The 18,709-nt window shown below is 39.8% G+C and overlaps 1 protein-coding gene across 1 annotated transcript in view; it reads left to right on the plus strand.

Moving 5' to 3' along the window:
* The window catches only part of LOC124554918 (protein unc-79 homolog), an 859,177-nt gene that overhangs the window by 362,936 nt on the left and 477,532 nt on the right, over positions 1-18,709 (plus strand). The window contains exon 24 of the mRNA XM_047128608.1: positions 1,441-1,554. Within this exon, the coding sequence (XP_046984564.1) occupies positions 1,441-1,554 (114 nt within the window). The remainder of the gene's footprint in view (positions 1-1,440; positions 1,555-18,709) is intronic.

Consider the following 18,709-nt stretch of genomic DNA (forward strand, 5'->3'; position numbering starts at 1 on the left):
TCGTTTTGACACAATTCATGTTAGCGTATGACAATCTCTGTCATCTAGGTTTGATTTGCACCCACTACTACATTTACATGATGATGTCTTTCCATGTTTTGTGTAGGCTGTCATGACTGTTGAAACAGTTGCTCTTGAAATATTCAATAAGTTGGCTGTCTCAGTTACTGATCAGGCCCACACAATTTGCCATTTTTGGAACTCTGTTAGGTCTTTCATTGCACATCAACCACAGCCTCTGAATGCAAATACAAATTGTGTACTACTTGTAAACAACCTTCTCTGATGCCTAGTCCATACTGAACTTGCACAGTTCAGCATGACATGTGCCTTACTCGTACTGTTGACTGTGAAACACAACCATCCCCTCTATTCACATTATTTTGCCTATCGCCTGTACATGTACACATAGCAAAGTTGTACTAATTTTATCAAATCATTTACATGCCCAGGTACATCATGTATGTGCCTATTTATGTGGCACAACTAGAACATGTACTGTAGAAAAAGGAATCTTGCATTTCCATGCTGTTATTTGTTGAAGTAAAATAACTCATCTGAATATCATAGGTTCAGGCTAAAAAGGTTAAATGTTGCTCTAGCTTGCTAGTGAATGTTGTCAATTATCTATGTGCTCATTTCACTACCATGCAATTTACAACTGTTCATAATACAGTAATAATAACACAGGTATTTTTAAGAAGTCTTATACTATATATATAATAATTTATCTGGTACCACAACTGTAATCCAGTGACTAATGGAACTGTGATGTGCCTAAAAACATGGTGATGTGCAGTGGTAAGATGACACAAGATAAACTGGGTTTTATGTTTCAACAGAAACATGTGGAAAAATGATGTATTATTGACTCCTCAGGTTTGCTTTCATGTGCTTGAGATCTCTGCAAGGGCACTACAATTTAACAATTAATCTGATCTGGATCTTTTTGTACAGTCATATGAAAGAATCATGTTCATGAATATAAGTATTCTGAAGTCATATTTTTTATATGTCATTATTAATGCTGTATATACAAGTCTGGCCAGTATGCATGTGACTGTGTGCTTCATTGTAAATGCTCCACAGAGCTTTTTTGTGTAAAAAAGTCATGTGCCTTTGGTGCTTGTAAATTTATTGCATGTTATTCATAGTGAATGTGAGTCAGTCTGATATTCATCTAAACAGTAGTTTTCTATACTGTTTAACATTACTTAAACAAATTTATGTACATTAAAAATTAATGTAAATATGTTGATACATCATCTTTTTATGAAAGAAAGGGCATGGTGAAGGTGGTACTAACTGATAATGAAATAAATTTCCCATATGTTGTTAATTTGTCTTTGTTCACTAGTTGCATGAAATACTTAACAGGTTGATGCCCTTTTTTATCATGTTTATAAATGTAAGTCTGATGAAAATAATTTTGTTAATTAGAGAAGGAGAAGGTGTACAACCGCCAGTATTCAGCACCCATCCTCAAGCGCAAGAGTTCCCGATTTGGACTTGGTCAGTTGCTAGAGTCATTTCCCCCCAGTACAAGAATGGCAGGTAGTGTAGCTGTAGTGTGATGAGATTTAAGGTGCCATGCGTATCATGGTAATTACAGAATTTTTCCTGTATGTTTGTTCCATCTTTGTCTTGAACTTTTTGTCCTTATGCCTTCTTCAGCCTTCTGCCTTTCAATCACTACCATTATTCAATCGCACAACTTCTTTCTCTCCTGCTCACCTTCTCTCTCTCTCTCTCTCTCTCTCTCTCTCTCTCTCTCTCTCTCTCTCCCCCTCTCCCCCTCTCTCTCTCCATTTTCCTTTCCCCTTCTCATCACACATCCAACCTTGTAAATATATATGTATAGATATATACACTCCTGGAAATTGAAATAAGAACACCGTGAATTCATTGTCCCAGGAAGGGGAAACTTTATTGACACATTCCTGGGGTCAGATACATCACATCATCACACTGACAGAACCACAGGCACATAGACACAGGCAACAGAGCATGCACAATATCGGCACTAGTACAGTGTATATCCACCTTTCGCAGCAATGCAGGCTGCTATTCTCCCATGGAGACGATCGTAGAGATGCTGGATGTAGTCCTGTGGAACGGATTGCCATGCCATTTCCACCTGGCGCCTCAGTTGGACCAGCGTTCGTGCTGGACGTGCAGACCGCGTGAGACGACGCTTCATCCAGTCCCAAACATGCTCAATGGGGGACAGATCCGGAGATCTTGCTGGCCAGGGTAGTTGACTTACACCTTCTAGAGCACGTTGGGTGGCACGGGATACATGCGGACGTGCATTGTCCTGTTGGAACAGCAAGTTCCCTTGCCGGTCTAGGAATGGTAGAACGATGGGTTCGATGACGGTTTGGATGTACCGTGCACTATTCAGTGTCCCCTCGACGATCACCAGTGGTGTACGGCCAGTGTAGGAGATCGCTCCCCACACCATGATGCCGGGTGTTGGCCCTGTGTGCCTCGGTCGTATGCAGTCCTGATTGTGGCGCTCACCTGCACGGCACCAAACACGCATACGACCATCATTGGCACCAAGGCAGAAGCGACTCTCATCGCTGAAGACGACACGTCTCCATTCGTCCCTCCATTCACGCCTGTCGCGATACCACTGGAGGCGGGCTGCACGATGTTGGGGCGTGAGCGGAAGACGGCCTAACAGTGTGCGGGACCGTAGCCCAGCTTCATGGAGACGGTTGCGAATGGTCCTCGCCGATACCCCAGGAGCAACAGTGTCCCTAATTTGCTGGGAAGTGGCGGTGCGGTCCCCTACGGCACTGCGTACGATCCTACGGTCTTCTTGGCGTGCATCCGTGCATCGCTGCGGTCCGGTCCCAGGTCGACGGGCACGTGCACCTTCCGCCGACCACTGGCGACAACATCGATGTACTGTGGAGACCTCACGCCCCACGTGTTGAGCAATTCGGCGGTACGTCCACCCGGCCTCCCGCATGCCCACAATACGCCCTCGCTCAAAGTCCATCAACTGCACATACGGTTCACGTCCACACTGTCGCGGCATGCTACCAGTGTTAAAGACTGCAATGGAGCTCCGTATGCCACGGCAAACTGGCTGACACTGACGGCGGCGGTGCACAAATGCTGCGCAGCTAGCGCCATTCAACGGCCAACACCACGGTTCCTGGTGTGTCCGCTGTGCCGTGCGTGTGATCATTGCCTGTACAGCCCTCTCGCAGTGTCCGGAGCAAGTATGGTGGGTCTGACACACCGGTGTCAATGTGTTCTTTTTTCCATTTCCAGGAGTGTATATATAGCTGTGTTATCTCTCTCTCTCACTCTCTCTCTCTCTCTCTCTCTCTCTCTCTGTGTGTGTGTGTGTGTGTGTGTGTGTGTGTGTGTGTGTGTGTGTGTGCATATACAGTGTGAGTCACCTAACGTTACTGCTGGATATATTTCGTAAACCACACCAAATACTGATGAACTGATTCCACAGACCGAACGTGAGGAGAGGGGCTAGTGTAATTGTTTAATACAAACCATTAAAAAAATGCACGGAAGTATATTTTTTAACACAAACCTACGTTTTCTTAAATGGAACCACGTTAGTTTTGTTAGCACATCTGAACATATAAACAAAATACGTAATCAGTGCTGTTTGTTGCATTGTAAAGTGTTAATTACATCTGGAGATATTGTAACCTAAAGTTGACGCTTGAAACTTCTGACGTTCAGTTGCGTGTTGTAACAAACACGGGCCATGGTTGGCGAGCAGCATCTGCAGGGACATGTTTATGATGACGACAGTATTTACGAGTGTGGCTGTAGTGCACTGTTGTGGTTTGGTCTAGCTGTCGCTGTGTCCGCATGTAGCGCTTGCTGCTATTGTTATTTTGCATTCGTCTCCGCACGCAGACCAACTGTAGTACACCGTGTTACCAGACGTCTGTGGTAGTGTAGTGTTGTAGGAACTGTGACCATGGTGTATTCGAATTCTGGAAAGGCGGAGATGATACTCATCTATGGCGAGTGTCAATGAAATGCAGCTGAAGCCTGCAGGGTGTATGCAGAACGGTACCCGGACACAGAGCATCCAACGTGCCGCACATTGCAAAACATCTACCGCCAACTGTATGCAACAGGTATCGTCGTAGCACGCAAACGGGTCCATAACAGGCCCGTCACAGGAGAAGCGGGTGCAGTTGGTGTGTTAGCTGCTGTTGCCATGAACCCACACATGAGTACACGGGACATTGCGAGAGCCGGTGGACTGAGTCAAAGTAGTGTCATGCGCATACTGCATTGTCACGCTTTCACCTGTTTCATGTGTTGCTAAATCAGCAATTACATGGTGATTACTTTAATCATCGAGTGCAATTCTGTCAATGGGCATTAACAGAGAATGTGTTGCAGTTCTACCTGTTTACCAATGAAGCGGGTTTCGCAAACCACGGGGCAGTGAATCTATGGAACATGCATTACTGGTCCGTGGACAATCCTCGCTGGCTCAGACAGGTAGAACGATAGCGACCGTGGACTGTAAATGTATGGTGTGGAATCATTGACAACCACCTCATTGGTCCTCACATCATTGCAGGGGCCCAAACAGCTGCAACATACATTGCATTTCTACAGAATGATCTGCCAACGTTGCTCGAAAATGTCCCACTGGAAACGCGTCGACGTATGTGGTATCAGCATGATGGTGCACCTGCACACTCCGCAATTAACACTAGGCTGACCATTGACAGGATGTTCAACGGGTGTTTCATAGGACGTGGAGGACGCATAAATTGGCCAGCCCGTTCTCCTAATCGTACAGCTCTGGGCTTCTTTCTGTGGGGTACGTTAAAGGAGAATGTGTACCGTGATGTGCCTACAACCCCAGAGGATATGAAACAACATATTGTGGCAGCCTGCGGCGAAATTACACCAGATGTACTGTGGCATGTACGACATTCATTATGGCAGAGATTGCAATTGTGTGCAGCAAATGATGGCCACCACATTGAACATCTATTGGCCTGACATGTCGGGACACACTCTATTCCACTCCGTAATTGAAAACGGAAACCACGTGTGTACGTGTACCTCACCCCTCATGGTAATGTACATAAAAAGACCAATAAAAAGGTGTTAGCATGTGGACATAATGTGCTGTTCCAGTCTCTTCTGTACCTAAGGACCATCACCGTTCCCTTTGGATCCCTACGTAATTCGGTACACTCCGATACACACGATCGAACAGCGGAGGAGTGGTACTCAAGCGTCAACTTTAGGTTACAATATCTCCAGATGTAATTAACATTTTACAATGCAACAAACGGCACTGATTACGTATTTGTTTATATGTTCAGATGTGCTAACAAAACTAATGGGGTTTCATTTAAAAAAACATAGGTTTGTGTTAAAAAACATACTTCCGTGCATTTTTTAATGTTTTGTATTAACCAATTGTACTAGCCCCTCTCCTCACGTTTGGTCTGTGGAATCGATTCGTCAGTGTTTGATGTGGTTTACGAAATATATCCAGCGGTAATGTTAGGTGACTCACCCTGTATAATAGAGGGAAACATTCCACGTGGGAAAAATATATCTAAAAATAAAGATGCTGTTACTTACCAAACGAAAGTGTTGGTATGTTGATAGGAGACAATAAAAAACACACAAACACGCACACAAATTTCAAGTTTTCACAACCCAAGGTTGCTTCGTCAGGAAAGAGGGAAGGAGAGGGAAAGACAAAAGGATGCGGGTTTTAAGGGAGAGGGTAAGGAGTCATTCCAATCCCAGGAGCGGAAAGACTTACCTTAGGGGGGAAAAGGGACAGGTATACACACACACACACACACACACACACACACACACACACACACACACACATCCATCTGCACATATACCTGTCCCTTTTCCCCCCTAAGGTAAGTCTAAGTCTTTCCGCTCCCAGGATTGGAATGACTCCTTATCCTCTCCCTTAAAACCCACATCCTTTCGTCTTTCCCTCTCCTTCCCTCTTTCCTGACGAAGCAACCTTGGGTTGCTTGAAATTTGTGTGTGTGTTTTTTATTGTCTCCTATCAACATACCAACGCTTTCGTTTGGTATATATATTGTGTGTGTGTGTGTGTGTGTGTGTTTCAGTTTCTGGAAAGTCACACTTGTGAAATTTCTTACGTGCTTCATTTTCTTCTGTTGTCTCTATTTGTGAATACATTATTAAATGATTTAAACCTATGTTCATTACAATTTAAGCTGTACACACCAGTAATTGAATACACAAAAACAAACCTGTAATTCTCCAGACAGTCAAAAAGGAACATCAAATAAATCTGGCAAACTGGTCATAAGGAACCCCTAAACAAATAAGGTTCTATGTCATTTGTTAACTCTATAAATGTTCTGAAGCATAACAGATATTTCAAAACTACATTTAAAAATGAAGTAGTAAAATGTGATTTTGCAAAAGCTTTTGATTTGTATCACTGGTTCTTGTTACAACTGCATTTGGAGGCATGGACCAAGAAAATAAAACTAACACTAACTTTTCCAAGGTGGAACTCCTTCATCCAGCAAAAGAACAGAAATATTTAGAAGAATTTTCAGGGAATTAGAAGGAAAAACCGCCCAGTGGCCTGTATCAAGGGATATTAGCAATGAAATTCTGACATCATACAAACTGGAAAATCTTGAACCACTATAAGAGGTTGGGAAAGAATTAAATAAATTATGTGTAAGGGAAGGTGAGTCTGAAAATAGGAGCACAGATGAAGGAAAAAAGAACAACAATAAAAAGGGGAAGGAAAAGCTATTAAAAGAAGAAAATACAATAAAGCTATAAAGTACTCAAAATTAAGAAAATACAACATAAATAAATGCAAAAATGATGGCAGAAATGGAGATGGGAAATGTAAGAAGTGAGAAGGGGCTAGATCATGGCAGGATGGTTGTAGTGTGGTGAGACTTGATGGGTTATTCAAAACCATAAATCTTTGTAACAGTACCCAACTATTAGTGTATGAGGTATTATAGCTAAAATAAAGGATCCAAATGGTTTGAGATGTAAAGCAGGCAATGAAGTCTTAGTGTTGTGTTGCATGGTGTCTTCTCTTGCAGGATACTTACCAAACAAGGTGGTTGGCATGCTGTACTTGAATTCAGAAAGTTGATGGTTCAAATCTCTGTATACTCTGTAATGCCAGTATAGAATCCCTGTCTGTGTTTGTCCTGAATGACAATATAATAGCTGCTATGTAGAAAAAAATTGAACAGTGGTTGAAAAACACATGGAATGTGCAATAGGTGAATCTCTCAATGGTCAAGAAGATATTATAAGTGCCAAATGTGGGCATAGGATAAGCCACCCATGAGGCTGGTCACAGTATTATGCTTCATGCTATATGCAAAGCCGATTGAAGAATGGCATTAGGTTTTAGCAGGATGTTGTAGAAATTGGTTTGTTGATGAGAAGGTGTTAGAGGTATGATACCTCTGAGATTTGTGGATAGGGTGGTCATTATTTCAAGGCATGACTACAGAAGTCATAGGTCCAGTGGAAAAGTTAATCAATACATTTTAGGCTAGGGTAGTATTGTGTAGTGAGAAGAATAATCCTTTGCTATTTTGAGATGATTCAATAATTCTGAGGATGAGTGGTTGAGTGAAACAATGAAATGATTGGCTTTGTTCTGTGTAGTGATGAGGCATCCAAACAGAGAAATTTGTTGCAAACACTCAGGCTGTTAGAGGCATTTTTACAGATGGAAGAGGTATCGTGTCTTACACTGGAACTAACATTGTTTGTTACTGGATTTGACATGCTTTTCATGAAATTAATTAAGATGTTTTAGAAATATTAATATCTCTGCTACACTATAAGGTCAGAAGAAAAAGATTTTATGAATATTTAGAAATTAGATAAAGGCTGTCATACTGCAGACTCCAGGACATTGTGGTATGAGAGGTCCGTGATAGGTTCTTTTAATGTAGCAACATCCTTTTTTCCGTTGCTGTTGCTCATGTCTGTTAGTAGGTCTGTCCTCAGATACAAAGTAGTTATTCAGGAGGATAAAACTGAATGCTCTGAGGAATAAACAGGTCTTAGATCTGTTTTAAAGAGTATATTTGGTCAGCAAGCATTTGGGAAGAATTCAACAGTATTCAGATAAAAAATGCCGGTAAATCTGAAGAAAGCAGTATTCGAACAATGCATTCTTCCTGTGATGATGTATGGCTGTAAGACATGGACACTGAACTCATTTACAAAAGGGAAACTTAGGACAGCACAGAGAACCATGGAGAGATCAATGTTGGGCTATACAAGAAAGGATAGGAAAAGGGCAGATGACATCCAGTCTGTGACGAAGGTTAATGACATCTTAGAGACGGTAGGTTCCTTGAAATGGCAGTGGGTTGGCCATGTTGCAAGAAGAAAGGACAACAGATGGATGAAGCTAGTACTGGAGTGGAGTCTGAGAGAGCACCGGAGGCCTAGAGGAAGACCACCAGACAGATGGGACAAAGACATAAAGAAGATCGCAGGTAACATCTGGCAGAGAACTGCCCAAGACCGTCCCACTTGGAGAAGACTGCTGAAAGCCTACCTGAATCCATAATTTGAGGAGGCCACATCATTTTATGATTGAATTGGCTGATGATGATGATGATTATGATGCTGATGATGATGATTTGGTCAGGAAATAATCACCTGTAAGCAGACCATGTGCATTTATGTAATGGACATATTTTTGCAGAATTTGTAAGTACTGTAATATCCCCAGAACATTTGACTCACCTCAACAAATAAATGTACCTAATTTTATGCAGTATTGTGCTGTCATGGGACATATTAACTAACTTCTGCAACAGACTTGTATGTGAATTTTTAAACTCATTTGATCCCAGTGTGATCTATTTTTACATATCATTTTCTGCAAACTACTAATAATGGCAATTTTGACCTTTGTTCCATCTTATTTTTACCATATCTGTCACATGATTCAATTTTTTGTAACTGTCATATTAATACATAGTATCCTGCTGCAGAGCACTCCCAGAAGCACAGCACACCTTGTTTCTTGCTTTTCTCCTATGGCCCCATGGTTTCTTACTCCCAACATTCATTCCACAGAACTTAGCAGGTGTTAAGTATTTGTTCCTACCGCTCATATTGCCCCATACATACTCTTATCACTCAGATATCATCTGCATTCTGTTTACCCATTCTTTCTCTTTGCCATTTTGGTTAACATTGTTATAATTACTTAATGCCTCTTTTCACCTTAATTCTGTTTCTATCTTTAGTCCAAATGTTTCTTATTTCTCATCTGTTGATTTCTCATGTTTTCAAAATCCTTGTTACGATCATTTGGCTTTTAATTTCCTCCTCTTCCTCTTCTTCAATTCATTATGATATTATGATATTGGATGGCCTTCATAACAATGCTGTGCTTTTCTGCCCGTTTATCAGAAGGAAGAGTCTGTGAATGCTAAATTATAGTACCAGTGAATACGACATGTAAAGGTAAATTTGTGATATGTGTATTTGATTTCAGTTCAATTACTATTTGAGGTTTTAACAGAAATTGGGATCTAATATTTTCTCAAATACCTGACAAAAACCTTCTTAAAGCTTCCTTGTTTCGAAACCAATTAGCCTGTTTTATATTTTGCAAGGACCTTTCTATATTTTGTTCTGACATGTGATTTAGCAAAAAATTATCATAAGTTGTGACATGTCTCTCAAATGAAGGGTTAGCAAATTAGCTTGAAATGCAGTTTTGCATTTTTAACTCATAGTGAATGGATGTTTGGGCTTTAATGCTCCATAGACTTATGTGACACCTATCACCTTGGGGACACCATAGCTACACAGTTTGACTAGTACTTGCAGTTATCTGTGTAGCAACTCATGCAGTACTTGATGGAATACAAAGAAAACTGTAAACTGCAGTCCAACCCAGCTGTACAATTAGAGTCATATTTAACTACCAAAAAGAGGAATGAAGAATGTAAAAGTACTGATATCTGTAGAGACCTTTTCTTTATCAAAGTAACAGAAACAATATATAATTGCTGATAAATGGAAATGGAAATTCAACCAAAATGTGTATAAATATACTGTTGCAGGTGTTGTACATGTTATCGCTTCTATTAATGGACAGAGGATGTTATTTTGATGTCATGTGTTTATTGAAAAGCTAGGCTTAGAAATCAATTGGATCCAAATATTAGCAACTCTTAGAAGCTGACTAAAGCAGTTAGAACTTCCAAATAAAAGGATATCAGGGAAGTAAAGATTTTGTTATAGTAGATGTAAGTTACTGGACAATCACCTTGACACCTTCCTCAAAATCAGTTATATGAAAACAGACATGTTGCTTGTTAATTATGAAATATTATAAACAGGAAAGATAGAGTTAACTGTGGTAAAGAAACACTTATTGCTAAGATCTTTGATGTAGTACATGAAAAGTGTGACACAAACCTGCTATGCTCTCCTGCCCCTCCTCCAACACCTTTTTCCTTCTCTGAGGGAGACAGTGACAATGATAGAGATAAACCAACTTCCTGGCAGATTAAAACTGTGTGTTGGACCGAGACTCAAACTCGGGACCTTTGCCTTTCGCAGCCAAGTGCTCTATCATCTGAGCTGCCCAAGCATGACTCACGCCTCGTCCTCACAGCTTCACTTCTGCCAATATCTCGTCTCCTACCTTCCAAACTTTACAGAAGCTCTCCTGCAAAACTTGCAGAACTAGCACTCCTGAAGGAAAGGATATTGCGGAGACATGGCCTAGCCACAGCCTGCAGGATGTATCCAGAATGAGATTTTCACTCTGCAACTGAGTGTGCGCACATATGAAACTTCCTGGCAGATTAAAACTGTTTGCTGGACTGAGACTCGAACTCAAGACCTTTGCCTTTCGCGCGCAAGTGCTCTACCATCTGAGCTACCCAAGCACAACTCACACCCCGTCCTCACAGCTGGAGATAGTTCCACTCAAAAACTTGGCAGTTGGCAATTGTGCCAATATTATAATATGAGTATAGTTGCAAATAATAAAAATGTAAATATTTACACTTGAATAAATGGAAAACATTTGTCTAAAATTATGTACCCAACCTACTTTTGTCTTCTCATCAGCTGAAATAGAGGACATGTCCCCATTTAAATGTACTACTGGACTCTTGCTGCAAACAATATTCACTGCATTAAGTGTGACATTTGATATATGCGTGCTACACATACCATAAATATGTTGGGTGTCTGTCTGAAGAAGTACAAATCAACAGCACTTATAAATAGATAGATGAATAGCATTTCCTCCCATCCCTGCAACCAAGAAGAGCAATGCCATAATCAGAGGGTTGGTTTTCTATCAGCAACACTCTTTGTCATACAATGCGGAGTTTTCATCTGCTGTAAATATATAACTCCTCAATGTAGCCTCTCAACCTCAATGCAAAGGCTGGCATTGGATCTTTAATCCCCTTCTAATTCTCTCATGATAATCCTTCAAGTAAACTGCCCGAGCAGTTCCAGACACTGTGCAGTTGTAATCATACATGGATCAAATACAGGTTCTATTAAACGGTAGGATAATAGTTCAGTTTGCTCCATATGTCTTGTGGTAAGCACCTTTTAAGTACTGTATGTAATGACCAGCAGCATTGTCTACAAGTTTCCCAGCTCTCCAGAAGTTGGTATTGTATTCATAACATTAAAAATACATGTTTTGTGTTGCAAACACAAGGACTCACCTTCAACACAAGGACTCATCTTCAAGAGAGGAAACATGTTGTTATGTGTTCAAGCAATATCCCATGTGGGGCTGCCCCCATCAGGCACATCCCCAAGAGGTGTATAGGGGAATGTCCTCCAGATATCAAGGGTACCAGGGAAATAAAATACTTGGGACAGACCAAAATCAGCAGGTATGTGGGCCAATGGCTTGGAAGAAAGGCAGAGGAGACCCCAATTATCAACTGCTGCCTTGCAGTCAGTAGAGGGATCTACAAAGGCTAAGGACGTTCCTCTGAAAATGGAACCAGCTACCCTACAAGCTGTAAGAGGCAACCCCTCAAATGATTGGGCAATAGATGAACAATCTTTCCCTGTAAAAATAAATTGTTGTGAATGCTAACAAAGGAATAAGCCAGACAGATGTTTTGATGATGACCCCAGCTAACAAAAAAAGGATGAGAGATATGTACATAGGAACAGGGAATATGTGGAGCCTATACCAAGCTGGAGCTCTACAGCAGCTGCTAATGCAAATAAACAACTATGGTATAAAACTATTGGCTCTCCAGGAAATTAGATTGAAGGGAAGTGACATAATGGACTCAGCAAATTTCACAGTCTTCTATAGCGGAGGCAATACGAATACCCTTGGTACAGGTTTTGTGGTCGCTGAAGGACTGAAACATGCTGTAATGCACTTCGAACCAGTCAATGAATGGATGTCCATATTAAGATTAAGAGGAAAGTTTTTCAACATAACAATTATAAATGTACATGCACCCACAGAGGAGGCAGATGAACAACAGAAGGATGAGTTTTATAGCAAAGTAGAGCAGTTGTATGATCAGGCTCCTAAACATGATGTTAAGATCTTAATAGGAGACTTGAATGGAAAAATAGGAAAAGAATAGGCTTATCAGCCAACTGCAGGAAAACATAGCCTCCATGAAATTTCAAATGACAATGGAATTAGGATTGTAGATTATGCTATAAGTAAAAACATGACTGTCAACAGTAAATGGTTCCCACGCAAAAAGAAACATTGATGTCACCAGATGGACAAACTAGAAATCAGATATACCGTATATTGATTGACAGGATGGATGTTAGAAGCCAACATGGAGCTGACTGCAATTCAGACCATCATCTAGTGAGAATTAAGTACAGGCAAAGGATCTTACTACCGAGTAAACAAAAAGGCCACAAACAGAAAATTTTTGACATTAAGAAACTAAATTCAGAAGAAATACAGAGAGTATATCAGGCAAAAATAGAAGAGGGTATTAAGAACAATACCGACACATCAAATGTACATATGGAAATAATGTGGGAACAATGTAAGACTGCAATCCTCAAGGCAGCTGGGGAGGTTTTGGGACATGTACGGGCTCAAAGGAAGGCAGATTGGTTTGATGAGGACTGTATGTGAAGAATTGAGGAGCATAACATAGCACAAATGAAATTATTTCAGAGATGATCTAGAGCAAATCTGAATGAATATAATGAGAAGCACCTTGTAGCTAAGAGGATCTGCAGAAAGAAGAAAAGAGCACTAGAAAAGAAAAACTTGGAAGAAATTGAACAACTAGGAGAAGAGAAGCAAGTACGTGAAATGTGCCAAAAGATTAATGAAGGAAAGGCTGTGTTTTAAGTCAGAACAAATATACCCTAGTGTCTCCAGCAGAATAACCATCAGGCTTAAAAAAAATCTGCCTAATCTTCTGACAACCACCTGTCTGATCTTCTCACAACCAATGTTCTGGCACACATACAACAATATTTTCAGTGTTGGGAAAATGTTATACTTATGATATTAGTTTATAATGCGACAAATGCTCACTTTCATTCCAGTAAGTGATTTATTTTTATAGTTTATTGTCAGAAACATTTTGCCTTTCAAGTGTTACTTTTAGCATTACACCCAAGTGCCAGAAGTTTATTACATATTTAGTTACTGACTTTTATCCTAAAAAAGGATTGAATTTTTTAAAAATATTCACACCACTATATTCACACACACACACACACACACACACACACACACACACACACATACACACACACACACACACACACACACACACACACACACACACATTTTTTATTTAATAGAATCCATCCGAAATCAGAACCCTCTGCAATCCTATATACATGAAGGTTTACATTACTAAAGTTTTTATGTGTCTGAAAGTTCTTTGATGCAAAATTTATATCCAAGAATTCAAATTATTATTGCTTTGTCTGAAGTTATCTGTTATATTTCAAAATTTTTGTCCAAAAATGTCAATGCTTTACCATAAAATTGGTTGCCATGAATTCTAACTGTTATTGACGTGCATCAATGAAGCATTCTTAGAAATTATTTGGTCTAGAAATTAAGCACTTGCCTGGAAAACAAACGGTTTTGGTATCAAACCCTGGGCAGATGGTGGATTTTTTTGCTCTGTCTTTCACCTTGCATTCACCTCTCAGTGTTGTGAAAATATGCAAGAAACATGTCATGGTTTGCATTCCACGTTAAACTGTAGGTCCCCTTTCCTTGGTCAAATAACTGGTGTTGCTTAGGGACACTGAAGTTGCCAAAGTAATGCCCAATTAAAAGACCTCTAACATGCCATCGAACCACATGAAATTATTATTATCATGCTTTAAATGTTGTAGTAATAGTGTAGGGGAATTAATTCAATTTTTGCTGTTGTTGATCTTCTTAAGACTGTAGTCACATTACAGTTAATTTATTTTGTTAAGAATTGATTTGTTTATAATGAAGGACATTGAGAAAATGCATGCTGAGACATTGTGGTCATTATTTTGAATATTTTGAAAATTTACAGATATTCTGCTCATGATTCAGACTATTGAATTCTGAGGTACGAAGATTTTTTTACATACTACGTGAGAACCCATGAGATCATGACATTCACGTTTTAGAAAGAAAGTACTCGAAATATTAATAAAATTCAAAACAGTTTTTGATTGGTTTTTTTTTAATTTTATGGCCAGTTTTGATGTATGTGATTATCATTTTAAACTATTCTTCTTAAACTAGTAAACAAAACCAATAAAAAGCTTATAGCTGAGACAGGTACCATGAATAGAAGTAAAAACACAATAAAACTGTAGTAAATACCACTTTCCACCATCATAATACTTAAAGTATACTGTTGGTGACCCTACAATATGGGTGATTTGTGTTTATCTAAGTTTTATTAATTTCTTACATCTTTTTCTATGCCAATCTTGGCTACATATTTCTTTATGTTTTGTGTACTGATGTAGGAAGACATACACATTTGATGCTGATACCATAGACTGAAACCGGTTATGAAATAAAGAACAAATTTTGCATATGTTCAACATTAATTTTATCAATATTGAATAAATTATTTTTTCAAATACTACAAAAGTACAATAAATACACTCATTTGAAAGTTACAAGAACTTCCATTATTCTTATTCTGAATGTTCTACACTGCAGATTAATTTCACCCAAATGAATACACAAACTCTGAACAATAATCTGAAGTCCATAATTTTCTTGAGAGTGCTGGAACTAATTTTATTCTGCCAATTACTACTGGTTTCCAATGTGGACTCAGTGTATGATATGTTAATTGTATATGTTCTGGTATCTTATTACATACAAAATTCTTGTAGATTTGTTGTTGTAAATAACATAATATTTTTTCCATAGTCATCTAACCCTCTTCTGAACATACAGTTTCTGCAGTAATGTGTACACTAAACATTGTTAGGGGTAGTGAACATATCAGTAACATCAATGATGTAATATTCTGGTAAGCAGAAAATGTAAATACAAGTTACATTTTCTCTTTGTCCAGAGTGGCTCTGAGTTTGAATATTTTGATTATCTATATCTACATAATATACTCTGCAAGCCATAGTATGGTGCATAGCAGGAAGTACCCTGTACCACTACTAGTCATTTCCTTTCCTGTTCCACTCGCAAATAGAGCAAGGGAAAATCAACTATCTATGTGCGTCCGAATGAACCCTAATTTCTCGAGTCTTATCTTTGTGATCCTTACACACAATGTATGTTGGCAGCAGAAGAATATTTCAGCAGTCACCTTCAAATGTTGGTTCTCTAAATTTTCTCAACAGTGTTTCTCAAAAAGTTCCCGGAGCATCTCCATAACACTTATGTGCTGTTCAAGCTTTCCTGTATCAAATCTAGCAGCCTACCACTGAATTGCTTCAATGTCTTCCTTCAATCTGACTTGGTATGGATCCCAAACACTGGAGCATTACTCAAGAATAACTCACACCAGTATCCTCTATGTGGCCTCCGTATCAAGCTTTCCTGTATCAAATCTAGCAGCCTACCACTGAATTGCTTCAATGTCCTCCTTCAATATGACCTGGTATGGATCCCAAACACTGGAGCATTACTCAAGAATAACTCACACCAGTATCCTATATGTGGTCTCTGTTACAGGTCAATCACTCTTTCCTAAAATGCTCCCACTAAACAGAAGTCGACCATTCACCTACCCTACCACAGTTCTCACATGCTCATCCCATTTCATATCACTTTGCAACATTACACCCAGATATTTAAAAACTTGACTGTAACCAAACATTGTAGGTTTGTTCTTCCTTCTCATCCACATTAACTTACATTCCTCCACATTAGATCTAGCTTCCATTAATAACACAAACTAGAAATTTTGTCTACATCATCTTCTGTCTTCCTACAGTCACTCAACTTTGACACCTTACCATACACACAACACAGTATCATCAGCAAACAACCATAGATTGCTGCCCACCTTGCCCACCAATTCATTTATGTATATAAAGAACAGCAGCTGTCCTACCACACCTCCCTGGGGCACTCTTGATGACATCCTTGTCTCTGAAGAACATTTGCCATCAAGGACAACATGCTGGATTCTATTACTTACGAAGTCTTTGAGCCACTCAAATATTTGGAATTTATTCCATATGCTTATACCTTCATTAACAGCCTACAATGGGGCACTGCGTCACTATTCTTAGTTACTAGATTCTGGCTGTCAAATGCCTTTAAATTACAATTTATTGTTAGAAACTTTTAGTTTAGAACAGAGTTGGCCACACAGTGTGCCATGTCATATGTGTGCTGGTTGTGTGGGCTGAGGATCAACCTGCCGCGCTTTTGTCCGGTCCTTCTTGGAAGTACTCGGTACAGCATGACAGTTCATTTATAACTGCCGTGTGACATTTTTGGATCAACACAAATTTCTTCAGTTTAGCAGAATTATGGTGTCAGTGCTGTTTTCTCTTTGCTATTTGTTCATGGTATGAAGGATGTTCACCTGTCCAGTGGCTGTTTGCTTATAAAGAGACAGACTAGTAATTTATCATCACAAGCATTTAAAACTGAATAGGAATGACATAAGAGAGTAACACCACGTCCTATTTGTGGAGTTCTGTGAAATGTGTTGGTGGGAGGGTGGGAGGGGGAGGTGGGAGGGATCCATATGACACGTGTTGTGAAACTGCCACTGAGGTCACAACTATCATGTTGTAGAGAATGCTCTGCAACAGGATATGGTGTGTTCCCAGTATACACTTTGTGTCTATGCTCACTTGTTCTAACTGATAACTTGGTGGTAGTCATATCAATGTAGAAGGCCAAACAGTTTTTACATAAGAACTGGCACATGGCATGTGCCATTTCACAGGTGGCTCACCCTTTGAAAGCATATGTTTTGCCAGTTACAGGGCTGGTCTAGGTGGCCGTAGGGGGATGCATGGGGCAAGTCTTACAATGGGGATGATCACAGAGGTAGGAGCTACAGGGTAGGGTAGGCAAATGGATGCAGAAGGGGCATAGGGTCTGACTGGGATTTTGTGGAGAGAGAATGGGGGGGGGGGGGCAGAGGGGGGTGGGGGGGGCGAAGCCTATTCTAGTTGCGGTGGGCAAACTGTCAATTGGAATGGACCTCCTTTCAGGGCACGATTTTAGGAAGTCACAGCCTCATTGAAGTTGATTAATACATTCAGGACCAGGATAGTACTGAGTGACATGAAGTGTACTCCTATTTTGTCTTTTGGAGAGCTTAGCAGTACCAAGATTGCATGTTATGGCCAAAGAAATCTGCTTTTTAACTAGGGTCATTATGTCCAGTGAAGGCCGAAAGTAGACTTGTGGTGCACTACTGTCAAGAGTCTGCATCTGAATAAATGTCTTGAATGCCAAGGCTGGGGGTCAGGAAAGTTTGACGTGAAAAGGATGGCAACTGTCAAAATGTAAGTACTGTTGTTTGGTAGTTGGTTTAATGTGAATAGAAGTGATAAGCTGACCCTTGGTGAGGATGAGGTCAACATCAAGAAAAAGAGTATGCGATTCAGAATAGGAGCCTGTAAAATTTAATGTTGGCAAAGATGTCATCTACAGTGAGTGCAGGCATTTGCCTGCTGAGTAATAGTTACCATTAGAAATTAAAATTGTAGAGCATCCAAATTTTCATATAACATTTTCTTTATTTTTACATGTTTCACTCAACCAACGCAAGCATCTTCAGAAATTACATAGCCAAGGGCCACATGTTACAGAGATCAGACTATGTATAGCACCTGTATAAATATTAAAATCAATTTTAATTCCTTTTTTCAGCTCTATGTAGTTAATATTTTTAATATAGTAGCTGTTTGCTACCTGTATTGCCAGAGATATGTTATGTTTTTGTTTTTAATTTTTATATTACTGTAATATTCGGTCTCCAATTTCTTGGATTATTGCCCTCTTTTTCATTAGCTTATAGTTGTACATAGTGAAAGATGGAGAGGAACTGTGCTTAATGTGTGCAGATGAATAAGGAACTGCCAGCTGTGTGGAAATAGCTAAAAGCAGCTGCCCTTAGCTGTAGTGAGTTTGAAGCTCATAGGTGAAATCCTATGGCAACTGTGACATTGTCTAGAATCATAAATTCAGCCACATCTTCTGATGCATTTTATGTGGCTGGTCTATCTT

This window comes from Schistocerca americana, chromosome X (genome assembly GCF_021461395.2).
Source record: "Schistocerca americana isolate TAMUIC-IGC-003095 chromosome X, iqSchAmer2.1, whole genome shotgun sequence".
Classification (NCBI taxonomy): domain Eukaryota; kingdom Metazoa; phylum Arthropoda; class Insecta; order Orthoptera; family Acrididae; genus Schistocerca; species Schistocerca americana.